Genomic DNA, 12,800 nt, shown 5'->3' on the forward strand with positions numbered 1-12,800 from the left:
ACAGCCCAGTAAAAAATTGCACAAAAGTTTTGAAAAGGTCATTCACTAAGAAAAGGAAACAAGTAGCCAAGAAACATGTAAAAAGGTGTTCAAGTTTGGGAAATGGAAATTAAGTAAACAAATCATCAGATACAGACTCATAAATATAGAGAACAAATTGGTGGTTCCCAGAGAGGAGTGAAGGGATGGGCAAAATAGGTAAAGGGGATTAAGAAGTACCAAATTTCGGTTCCACAATAAATATGTCACAAGATGAAAAGTACAGCAGAGGGAATATAGTAAGAGTGTAAACTTCATACGGCAACAGAGGGTAACTACATTTACCGTGGTAAACATTTTGTAATGCGTACAATTGCCAAATCATTATGTTGTACACCTGTAATGAATAGAAGATTGTATGTCAACTATACTTCATTTTTCAAAAAGAGAAAAACAGTTATGTTCATTGAGGAAGAACAAAAAGAAAACTAAAGGAAGGAAATGATAATAGTGATAAACTAAGAAATTGGGAGAAGATTATAATCAGGCACAAGCACATGGGGAGCTTCAGGGTATAAGTGAAGTTTTATTTCTTTTGTGTGTGTGTGTGTGTGTGTGTGTGTGTGTGTGTGTGTGTGTGTGTTTTAAGATTTATTTATTCATTAGAGAGAGACACACACAGAGACACAGGCAGAGAGAGAAGCAGGCTCCTCCTAGGGAGCCTGATGTGGGACTCGATCCCCGGACCCAGGGCCACGCCCTGAGCAGAAGGCAGACGCTCAACTGAACTGCTGAGCCACCCAGGCATCCTGAAGTTTTATTTCTTGATCTGGGTGTTGTTTACATGGCACTTAGCTTTATAATTAAACTATACATACATGTTTGTTTTAGATACTTTTCCATGTATTGTATTCCACAATTTTTTAAAAATCTTACAAAAGTTTCCCAAAGAATCTTTCATAGATCACATCTCTAGAAAGGGTTTCATTATAAACCTTATATATATCATAAAAAATAGAGATTTGCTGCTAATAATTGCAATAATTTAGAGACAACTTCCTTTAAAAATGAAAATTGAATAACACCAATATATAGTTGAATATATTTGCATTCTAATCACACTAGCATTAATAGCATAGGAGTACATAGCAAGCAGCACAAATATTCAGTGCATCAAGGCCTTAAGTTGAACATATGAGAGTTACTCTATTTAGGAAACATTACCAAATAACTATATGAAGAATTTTACACTTTAATATTATGGTTTCATGTTTTATGAATAAAAAAAAGCATTCATTTCAGTTTGCAGTAACCAGGTTTAAGCATAAAGTAAACAGATATTTCAAAATGGCATTTTGGCTTTTAAGAAAATGACACCAGGGGTGCCTGGGTGGCTCAGTTGGTTAAGTGCTGACTCTTGATTGCAGTTCAGGTCATGATCTCAGTCAGGGTCATGAGATCAAAGCCCTGAGTTGGGCTGCGTGCTGGGTGTGTAGCCTGCTTAAGACACATATACATTCTCTCTCTCTCTCTCTGCACCCTCCCCTTCAAAAAGAAAAAGAAAAAGAAAATGATACCATATATGTTAGCAATATTGTTCTAAGAAATATCATTAGGATCTTTCTTGGTTTTTCACAATCAAATGAAAGTACCTGATCAGAAATTCTCTTGACAAAGCTGAGATACGGGGCAGCCCCGGTGGCGCAGCAGTTTAGCACCACCTGCAGCCAGGGGTGTGATCCTGGAGACCCGGGATCGGGTCCCACGTCGGGCTCCCAGCGTGGAGCCTGCTTCTCCCTCTGCCTGTGTCTCTGCCTCTCTCTCTGTGTCTCAATAAATAAATAAAACCTTAAAAATAAAAATAAAAACTTCTTGCTTTGCAATTACACTAAGCAGAAATTTGGAAACAAGTAGAGGTGACAGTGTTACTGAAAGAACTCGTGTTGACTCCCTGGAAGCAGCTCTTCAAAGTCATCAACACGAATAGTTTTGGTTCATGACTGTATGAATATATGGACTAAATTGTGTCCCCCATGCCCTACATTCATATATTGAAGCTCTAATCCTCAGTGTGAGTGAATGTGGAGACTGGGCTTCTGAGCATATAATTAAGGTCAAATGAGGTCATAAGGGTAGGACCTTAATGCAATCTGAGTGGTGTCCTTATTACAGGAATAGAAATGAAGAGTTGGCAGTGCACAAAGGAAGGGCCATGTAAGAGAAAGCAAGAAGTCTGCAGTCTGCAGGCCAGGAAGAGAAGTCTCACCAGAAACTAAGCCCACGTGCACCTTGATCTTGGACTTCCAGCCTCCAAAACTGTGAGAAAATATCATTTCTATTGTTTAAGCCACTAAGTCTGTAGTATTTTGTTATGGTAGCCCAAGCAGAATACTATGACTTAAAATTTTTTTCCTGGGCAGCCCGGGTGGCTCAGTGGTTTAGCGCCACCTTCAGCCCAGGGCCTGATCCTGGAGACCCGGGATCAAGTCCCACGTCAGGCTCCCTCATGGAGCCTGCTTCTCCCTCTGCCTGTGTGTTTCTCTCTCTCTCTCTCTCTCTCTCTCTCTCTCTCGAATAAATAAAATCTTTAAAAAAATGTTTCTTTTCCTCTTTTCTTTCCCTAAAAAAGCCCTACAGATATATAATAACAATGTATCACTTTTCACCATATTTTGCCATCACCCTTCCCATATCCATACACTGTAAGAAAAGTGGTGTGAGACCCCCCTGTCATAACAGTAAAAATAGATTTTTCTGTACATCAGCTAGGTTATGTAAATTCCTCTGTCTTCCTTAATCATTATAGCTTTGCATTAGTCTGCTCAGGCTTCCATAACAAAATGCCATAGACTGTGTGGCTTAAGCAACATTTCTTTTGTCACGGTTCTGAAGGCTGGAAGTCCCACATCAAGGCTCCAGCTTCTGGTGAGAACTCTTCCTGGCTTACAGATTGCTACCTTCTCACTATGTCCACCCAGGGCATTTCCATTGTGCTGGAGTGTCAAGGAGAGGGGAGCTCTCTCTGGTATCTCTTTTTATAAGGACACTAATCCCATTAGATCAGTGCCCCACTCTCCTTTAACCTTAGAGGTCCCATCTCCAAACAGTCATTGGAGGTTAGGATTTCAATGCATGAATTCTAAGGGAAACAAACATTCAGTTCATAAAAATCTCTAAACATAACAACCTGCCTTCCTAGGCTATCATTTAATAAAATGTTAGAGCTCCCAAACTCTAGTGGAAAAGAGAGACAACAAAAAGCTGTTCGGTATATAAGCATTGAGATAAAATGCTATATGTTTTAAATGACTCATTTCATAGTAAGTAAATGCTACATACCATTCAAGTGCTAGAAGGGATTTTAGTCGGAGAAAAGCAAGTTTAAACTATGATTCTGTGAGGAGGTGGAGAGGCTATTCCTATGCCTTGAAGCTCAGGAGGGATGCAATGAAAGCAGAGTTCCCAATCACCTGGGAACTGGAAGGTAATCTGGGAACAGACTTGAGCACTACTGGGTGGTCTTCCAGGGAAATAATAATTCAAATACAGAACTCTCCAACTGAGAGATATGCAAAGTGCTTTCATTTTGATTTAGTTAACATATGGCCACACAGTAGTCCCAGCTATGATCTGTGCTTTATCACGTTCCTTGAAAAAATCCACTACAGACAATTACACTAGCGCGGCCAAAAGACAGGTGTCTTAAAAGGAAGCAAAAACTGAGCATTCCCAATCTACTCCTTGGGAATCTACATCTCAGCCAAGACCCTAGAGGAAAAAAAGCTTTTTAGGCTTCATCAAAATGGTTCTACCAATAAGAGCTACTAGGCCAAATGAGAGTCCTGTGTATGTACTTTTTAAATTAATTGCCCTAAACACCCGCACCCCCTTCACTGTATCCTCAACTGAACTGCCAGATTGGTCTTCCCAGAGCTGCATTACTCCACTATTAAAAACTATGCCCCTGGCCTCCTGAATCAAGCCCAAACCCCTCTGCTTAGCATTTGAACAAGGATCTCCACAATCAAAGCCCACCATATTCTATTTTATCTTTACCACCAGACACAACACTTGCCCCAAATGCAATGCCAACCCTTGCTCCTTGCCTGACTTGAAAGTTCTCCTTCCTTCTCTCCTCTACATTCGCCATCCACAGTCTTTTCATTCTGTCTCCTCCTTCATGAAGCATTCCCTGATGACATCACACTGATTCTTCAGTCAACAATTATGCATTAAGAATCTATTCCGTTCCAGAAGTTGAGAGGGCTCCTTCCTCCTAATTCTTTCTGTCCACATTACCTGTGACTTACATTTAACACTCTTACTACTGTCCTACTCTTCCCATATGTCACTTTATATCTGTGGGAGAGGATCTTAAATGTTTTATTTAGCAGCTGGTTTTTGTGTGCAATCTCACAAGCGACTTGTGATTTGTAGGTGATTTGTCTTGGGAACCAGCACATACACGTCTTTTACACCGCCCATAGCACATGATGAAGGGCTAACTATCTTGCTATTTAATTGCTGTTAAGTATGTTTTCACTTTCAAACGTTGTGAATACTTTTGTGCCTTTCTTAGAGGGACAGAAGGAAAGAGGGAAGAGGTTGACATCCCTAGAATCTGTTCAGTTGCCCAACATTGTCCTGAACTATGTAACTCGTTAACAAGTATTTATGGAGTTCCTATTACGGGTCAGATACAGGCACAAACGTTCCATTATGGTAGAGCCTTAATCACCAGCACCTATTACTGTTTTCTGCACATAGTTCACACTCAGTACGTGTTGAGTGACTATATGAATGTAGCCTCCTGCTGTCAGGCAGCTCTTATTTTAGCGGTGTAGGGGTAAATGGGATATAGGTGACGAACAAAGAAGGCGAGCCAGATGATTTCAGAGCATGATCATTACTGTGAGAAAAATAAGACGGGGTAATTAACATTATGCAGTTTGCCAGTTTGGGCTCATTGGGGCTTTTGGTCGTTTTTTAATCAGCAGAGTCAAGGGACCCCATGAGCGCGGCTTAGTGGACAAGATGCCAGTCTCTGGGGGCAGATTTCCCGGACTCACAACACGGCCTCCTCCCTGGCCGGCGTCTCTGGGCCGATTGCTGGACCTTTCCGGCCTGTCACCCCATCCTCTAACAGTCCCTACCGCGCGGGGTGGGTGTGAGGATTAGCGGGAGTCCACGCGCAAAGTACTTGGAGCTGTGCGGCCGCCGAGCGAAGCCCTCCGGAAGCAGCAGGATCCCCGCGGCGGACCCCCGACGCCGGGGTCCCCGGGCCGCCCGCCCCTCCCCCGCGGCAGGCTGGGAGCAGGGGCAAGCGGGGCAGAGCTTTGACCTTGACCTGGGGTCCCTGGGGCTGGGGGGTCAGGTCCCCCGTCCGCCGGCGGGCGCAGGGGAGACGGGCTGGCGGGGGGCCTCGAGGGCTCGGCCGCGCCCCAGGGCGCCCCCGGCGGGGGAGGGGCCGGCTCGGCCCGCCCGCGGCTCGGAGCAGCGCCCCCCGCCCCCGCCCCGCCCCGCCCCGCCCCTCGCGGCCCCGCCCCCGGCCCAACGGGCGCGGGCGCGCAGCCCCCCGGGGGCGCGAGGGGCGGGCGGGCCCTCCTGGCGATTGGCCGGGAGGGCGCGGGGGGCACGCGGGCGGGCGGGCACATGCGCGCAGGCGGCGCGGCCGGCACGCGGCGCTCGCGCTCCCGGCTTAAATGAGCCTGGGCTGCCCGCGCCCGCCACTTCGGAGCTGCCCGTGCGGGCGCTGCCCCTCGCGCCAGCGCGCCTGGGCTCCCGGGCGGCCGATGGGACGGAGCCCCGCGGAGCTGGAGGCGGCGCCCGTCGGGGGGCTCGGGCAGCGCGGGAGCCCGCCGCGGGGCTCGGGCATGGCGGGCGGCCGGACCTGAGCCCTGCCCCGCGGGAGGCAGCCTGCGGGCCGGCGATGGGGGCCGGGCCGTGAGCGCCGCCGCCGCCGCCGCCGCCGCCGCTGGCCGCCGCCTGGGCCCCTCGCGAGGCGCCGGGCCGCCCGGGAACATGGCCCTGGAGCAGCTGTGCGCGGTCCTCAAAGGTAAGCGCGGGGCCCGGACGGCGCCCCCTGCGGGCGGAGGCCGGCGTCCCCGCGTCCCTCCCGGGCGCCCGCGCGCCTCTTTGTCTGGTCCGCGCGGGTCGCCGGTGCACCTGCCCGCCCGGCGCGGCTGCCCCAGCCTCCTGCGGGCCGGCGGGCTCCGGGGCGCTCCGGGGCGCACGGGGGCGCGCGCGGGGGGCCGGGGGGCCGGGGGGCGGCGGCGGGGCCCTCCGAGCCGTTCGCGCCCCTTCCTTGCAATTCCGCTCATGGCTTTGCAAAGTTGTGGGGCTCGTGTAAGTGGGGCCGAGGCCGTTCTCCGTCGGCCTTTGATGACCGAAAGTCTTGCCCCGCGGACAATAAAAGCCCCCGCCGAGGCGTCGCGGAGCAGCTCTCGACAAGCCCCGCGCCGGCGGGCGGCCGAAGGGCCTGTGCGCCGGGCCGGGTCCCACCTGCTGCGGCCGCGGAGGCTGCGGCACCACTGCGGGCGCCGCGACCCGGCCCGGCCCGGCCCGCCGCCGCCTCCTCCCGGGACCTCGGAGCGCCGCGCCGCGGCCGCCTGCCGGCTCGCTCTGCTCCCGGTACCGGGAATTAACACAGCGGCTCGCCGGCCTCGCGTCTCCCTGGAGGTGTTATTTTAGATAGAAATGTCTGGACGTAGATAATGAAGACGGTGATACAAAGTTGCTCCCGAAACTCGGGTGGCATAAATCCTTTGCTCGGTCGTCAGAGGAAAACCACCACCGAAACGGGGCTTCCCCTTTTCCCCCCGCTGGTGGAAATTGAAAACTGAATCGCTCCGCTGCTCGTGCTGCGAAATGTGTTCTTTGATACTGGGTCAGGAGCTAAGGCATTGTATTAGCAGCGTTGCATAGAGCTTCTTGTAGCCCGGTATTTGCACAGTGACAAATGTTGGGGTTTTTTTTTCCCCCATTCCGGATTAACACTTTTTTTTTTTTTTCTTTCTCAGATTCGTTAGAAAATTCAGTGTAATTTTGCTTTTGATTTTAACTGGACAAATTACCTGCTTTGCAGATTTTCCTGAATTCCTAATTGAGCTTTTAGCAGTTGGACTTAAAATGTTTGACTACCCACTGGACACTTAACAGATACAGTTTGTATCAAGGTAACCTAGTTACCTAGTGCATACTACACTCATCCGTGAATTCCTAGTGGTTCCTTCATTACATTAAAATTTAAAACTCGGATGTTAATTTCATTTAGCTTTTCCTATATATAAATCTGATTTATATAGCCATTCCTTGGAAATTAAGGTTGTTTTATTCTCTCAAAATAAATCGTGTATGCACAGTAGTTTTTTTCTGATGGTGCTCCATTATCCGAATGTGCCTCGTTGTCCTGATCGCTTTAAGGTCATCAACATCATGACAGTCCATCCGGGCAGCCCCTGAGAAGCAGCCCTGTTCTAGAGCCCTACCTGCCCAACTTCAGGGAACTGAGCTGGGTAGGACAGATTGCCTGATCCTCCTGAATGAAGGGGGTTTTTGCAGCTTCTCTGCCTCTGCCTCGGTCGTTGGTGCACACTGCCCTCTCTGGCCACTGTGGTAAAGCACTGAGCTGTTGCACCTTTCAGGAAAAGATTCTGTGCTGATGGCAGAGCCAACAGTGAAAACAGTGTAGTATCTGCCTTTTCTTTTTAATGTACAGTAAATCTTACAGTAGTTTTACATGCTAGAGTATTCTAAGGGTCAAGCTAAGTTACAGTTGTAGGCTAGCTAGAGATGAAAGACTATTCTTAAGTCTTCTAAAGTTTGTGTGTGTGCTTGTCAATATGGGGAATTGGTCTGGGGAGATTCAAGAAATTAACAAAACTTGATTCTGAGAAGGGAATCTGGGAGAGGACAGAGCGAAGGGAAGACTTCTCTTTCACTGCACCCTCATTTGTAGCACTTGATATTTTTTTTTTGACCACATGTGCGTGTTACCTATACAAAAATTGTTATTTTTAATTTTAAAAATTATCTTTTGGAAAAACACTGGATTTTCCTAGTGTTTCCATTCATTGTGTGCGTCAAGGCATGAAAAACAGCCCTTAAGTGTCCTGTGAGGTGAATTGCTTCAACACTGAAGAGGTTCTTATCAGAAGCAGTTATTTAATATTTGCATAATTATGGATATTACCTACCAAAAGCCTTGTTTGCAGTATTATGGTTAGTTTCTACTAAAACAAATCATCCATAATGAATGTGTGAGATTTTAAGTAATAGGTAATTTTCTTTAAGATGCCATTGATTCACAAACAAAAAAAAAGAGATGCCATTGATTCTTTTTGTTTTACTCAGCAGTGAGAACAAAAGGATAATTCTACTAGGTTTTTAAATCTTTCATACGTTGTTAAAATGGAAAAATTTACTTTTAACTGTTTACGATCCCTCCAGGTCTTATAAAATTTAACTTTCTGTCAAAGTTAAGTAAGCATCATAGTCACACGAAAATACTGCATCAGTATTATGAGCCCATTTTTTACTGTTTTATTCATCTGCACATTTTAGGAGAATCGCAGTAGACTCAGTTATATTTAAATCTGTATAAACTGCTGTTAAATTTATTGTGTAAGCGCGAATATCCCTCAGCACTATATTTTTAAAATCTTATGCGAGACTGACAAAAATTAACTCCTGTCTTTCATTCTCACACCTCATTCAAAAATCAGTAAACTATACAAAAATAAGTACAGTACTAGAAAGCTACCTCTTTAATAGTGAAGTTCTTAAGCACAGTCTTGTTAAAAATTAACTTTCTGGCTTTTTCCCCCAGAATTTGGAGGAAATGTTTTAATGCTGAAAACTGAAGTCTGGCTAAACACTGGTTTTATTATACTAAATCCTTAAACTAGAATCTAGTTCATCTGTGTTTTGAAACCAAGTTCACCTGTTAGAAAAAACATGCAGCCCTGTAATACACGTGTGGTCAAATCACTTTCATTTTTGAAATAAAAAAAGGTAAACTATAAATAAAAATCATATCTAAAGTTTTAAAATAATCTCAAATTCTGTTCTTGGTTACTATCCACTTAGTACAGTCTCCCGTAGTTTTTTTTTTTTTTTTCAGTCTCATTTTTAAATTTATGCTCCTGCAGGGTAACTGTTGATGATTAAAAAAATGTCTGTCTCCCTGAGTCACTATGGGATTCCAGTTATTATGTTCTCTGAGTTGGAAAGGGGAACCCTAAGATGTTATCTGGTCTATTGGTTTCCAAATTTTCCTTAACAGTAGAACTTCCTCAAAAGGAACCCTTCTCAGGGGGTACTCAAAAACTAAATCAAGATGATAAGAGCAAGGTGGTTCTAGTTGGTGAGCAATCTCACCCTCTCAAAGGCTCATCAGAGCAGCCCTCCCCAAAAAACTGATATTTTTGAACATGTGTGTTATATCCCTCACAAAATTGCAGTGTACTAATCTGAAAGTTCAATTCTTCCTAGGCAAAATGACATTAAAGCATGCCTAGAGAATATGCAAATATGCATATAGGCAAATATGCCTAGAGAAATATGCAAATATGCATATAGGCAAATATGCCTAGAGAATATGCAAATATGCATATAGGCAAATATGCCTAGAGAAATATGTTGGAAATTACAGCACTAGTGGGTGAGAAGATACCGCACACTCTTTAAAATGTGACCTGGTCACTTTAAATTTGTTCCTGTGGATGTCGATGTCTAAAGAAGACTCCTGTAAAGTGAGAACATCCAAAATTGCCCTCTTAAGAGCATTTGGCCAGCAAGGAGATTGTCACATTCTGCAGGAAGGAAAATGCTTCTGCTATGGTTACTCTTTCTTAAAATGGTTGGCAGTCTGATTAGCATATGTAGGCTGGAATGATCCCAAAGTTTGCCAAGTCCATCTTCTTTCTTAACCAATAAGTAAAATTGAATTTGATTAAATTTGAGTACTCTGTTCTGTGGAACATAGTTTACTGAAAACAAGTTACTACTACCTCAAGTAGTACAGGGACTCTGATGGAACTCCAGTCTGCTTTCATTATACCAAAGAGTGGAGAGCTGGAGACCAGTTAGGCGGTGGTTGCACCCTGGCACCTCGTGATAGATTCTACAAACTTTACATTTAGTGGTTTGGTGCTTAAAACAGGAAGGCTTATTAGAAAGAGGCGCATTTAATTACTAACAGAGGTAAATTGAGCCAGCTTGAGAAAAGTAAGAGGAGTGGCTAGATATCTGAAAAGAAAAATAAAAATCAATTCTTTGATTTATCCCTTGATTTATGCTTAGATAAAAGAAGCGGGATCATCTGTGTGACTACTGTTAACCAAGATGCGTGCTTCTTAATTTGTTAATGCAGGATGGACTCTGCACTGTATGTTGTAGTTACAAAAAAGACCTAATCACGGTCATGCTTAGTCATGCTTATTCATCTAACTTTTATTGAATGATATTGTGGGCCAGGCAGTCTTCTAGTCCCTAGAGATGCATCAGTGAATCAGACAAGGCTCCTCTTTCTGGTAGATATTGACAAATAATGAGCAAGAAAATATCGAGCGATATAAATAATAATTACAGTATTTATATAATAAAGAAGGATGAAGGAGAAAATGTAGAGCTTTTTTAGAAGTCAGAAAGGCCTCACAAGACCTGAATGACAGGAGGAACCAGCCATGCAGAAAGATTCTAGGCAAAAAGAATAAGCTAGTCCCTAAGGCAAGAATTAGCTTGGTATATTGAAGTAATGGGAAGAAGGCCCGTGTAGCAATAGGTAGCAACTGGGAGGTGAGAGAAGTGGTTAGATGCTAAATCACTAAGGACCTCTGAAGTCCGAGTAAGGGGTATGGATTTACTCTAAATGTAATGGGACTGTATTAGAAGATTTTATGAAAGGCTGTGATATGATCTGGTTTATGTCTTGAAAGGATCACTGACTGCTGAGTACGGAATAGACTGTAGGGGACTATGGCAGAAATACCCAGTTGTCTCCCAACATCCATTTTACACTTCAGTAATTCTCTGAATTTTAATTAAGCCCATGACCACCCAACAGAAAGAGTAGATTTTCCAGCTTTCCTTAGGATTAGGTGTGATCATGTGACTGAGTCTAGCTAATTAGATGTGTGTGCAACTTTGGGAAAGTGGTAGTGTTTTTTCAGTTAAAATTTTTATTTTGAGATCATTATGGATTCTGGGCAAATGTCTTTATTTTATTTATTTATTTTTTTAAGATTTTATTTATTCATCAGAGAGAGAGAGAGGCAGAGACACAGGAGGTGGGAGAAGCAGGCTCCATGCAGGGAGCCTGACATGGGACTCGATCCTGGGTCTCCAGGATCCTGGGCTGAAGTCGGCGCTAAACCACTGAGCCAGCCGGGCAGGGCAAATGTTTTTAAAGGAAGAATGTCCTCTATCATTTCTTCATTCTTGCTGACTCTAACACAGGCATGGTAGATCCATGTTGGACCATTAAGATGAACTTAGAAGGAAAGTCGTATACAGCTGAACAATAAGAAGTTTAGGTTCCTAGGAATGATAGCCTTCACTCTAGCTCTTGACTACTTCTTTCCACAGTAAGAATATATTTGACACAAATATATTCTATTTGATATAAACTGCGTAAAAGAAAAGGCAAAAGTAAAAAACAAACCCATACAGAACCATTAATAGTCATAGAAGTGAAAAATCTGAATGCTATCAAATAAAATTAATTTTGAAAGTGCCTAGAAAAGGCAGGTTTTAGACAGTGCCGAGGTAATTTGGTGGAAGCAAAAGGAGATCCACGGCAAGTACAGATGTTCAGAAATAAGAAATATTTGTAGAAACATTATGAGATTAGGTACCAGAGCAGAGCATTCACCAATATTTCCAAAACCAACTCATCTGCTTGCCCTCTACCCTGCCCCATCCATCTAGGCCCAAACTTGCCGCTGCCATCACCAGTGGAGACAAGGGGCAGCCTCTTTGCATTTCTTGCAGTATATTTTCATTCTTTTATTGTAGCAGTTGGCCTGTGAAGTGGCCCCCCCAGCAGCTTTAGCATCACTAGGGAAATGCAAGTTCTCAAGCCCTACCCCAAACCTACTAGGTCAAAATCTTGGGAAGTAACCCCCGTCCACCAAAATCTGTATTTTAGTAAGCTCTCTGAGTAATTGTGGTGCACACTACTGTCCCAGTGATTGATCCAGTTCTCCCACCCGCATGTAGACTTTGCCAAGCGGGATTTGTACACTTTTGAACACCAGTATATATTACCAGTTAACCTCCAAAAAAGTTATGTCACTTTGCAGTCCAGTGACTATGTATGTCAGCTTCCTATATCTTGACCAACAGGGTATCTTTATTTAAATATTAGTCTAAATTTATGTATTGTTTCGATTATTGGCACATTTTCCTAGTGGCATAATCTTTTTTTTTTTTTCAGTTATTTGTAGTTTTTGTCTTGAGTAAATGAAGGTGTTCTCCACGCAAAAGGATACATACATAATTCACCTTTTTGTTTTTTCAATCTGGTATTGGTATTTATTTTTCTGTTTAGCTTAGAAGTAGGATCTGCTTTCTTTTTTTTCAAATAATTATTAAGTTATCTGAGAATCATTTATTAAACCTATCCTTTTACTGAGAGTTTCAAATACCATACATAAAATAAAATTTGAAATGTATGTGTCTGTTGCTTAAACTTTCTTTTTTTTTCCCGTCTTTAAGCTCCTTGAGAATAAGGACCAAGGCTGCTTGGTTCATTGCTTTAGCTTCAAGGACTGGCTTGTCAGACAGTGGGGGCTAGATATGTTTGTTGACAAATCATCTAT

General features: G+C 44.2%; 1 protein-coding gene across 2 annotated transcripts in view; it reads left to right on the forward strand.

The window, feature by feature from the left end:
- Window positions 1-5,630: 5,630 nt before the first annotated feature.
- The window catches only part of NETO2 (neuropilin and tolloid like 2), a 57,412-nt gene continuing 50,242 nt past the window's right edge, over window positions 5,631-12,800 (forward strand). For both annotated transcript variants that reach the window (XM_041767753.1, XM_041767754.1), the window contains exon 1: window positions 5,631-6,034. In XM_041767753.1, the coding sequence (XP_041623687.1) occupies window positions 6,001-6,034 (34 nt within the window). In that variant the 5' untranslated portion in view covers window positions 5,631-6,000. The remainder of the gene's footprint in view (window positions 6,035-12,800) is intronic.

The sequence above is a fragment of the Vulpes lagopus genome, chromosome 8, assembly GCF_018345385.1.
Source record: "Vulpes lagopus strain Blue_001 chromosome 8, ASM1834538v1, whole genome shotgun sequence".
Taxonomy (NCBI): domain Eukaryota; kingdom Metazoa; phylum Chordata; class Mammalia; order Carnivora; family Canidae; genus Vulpes; species Vulpes lagopus.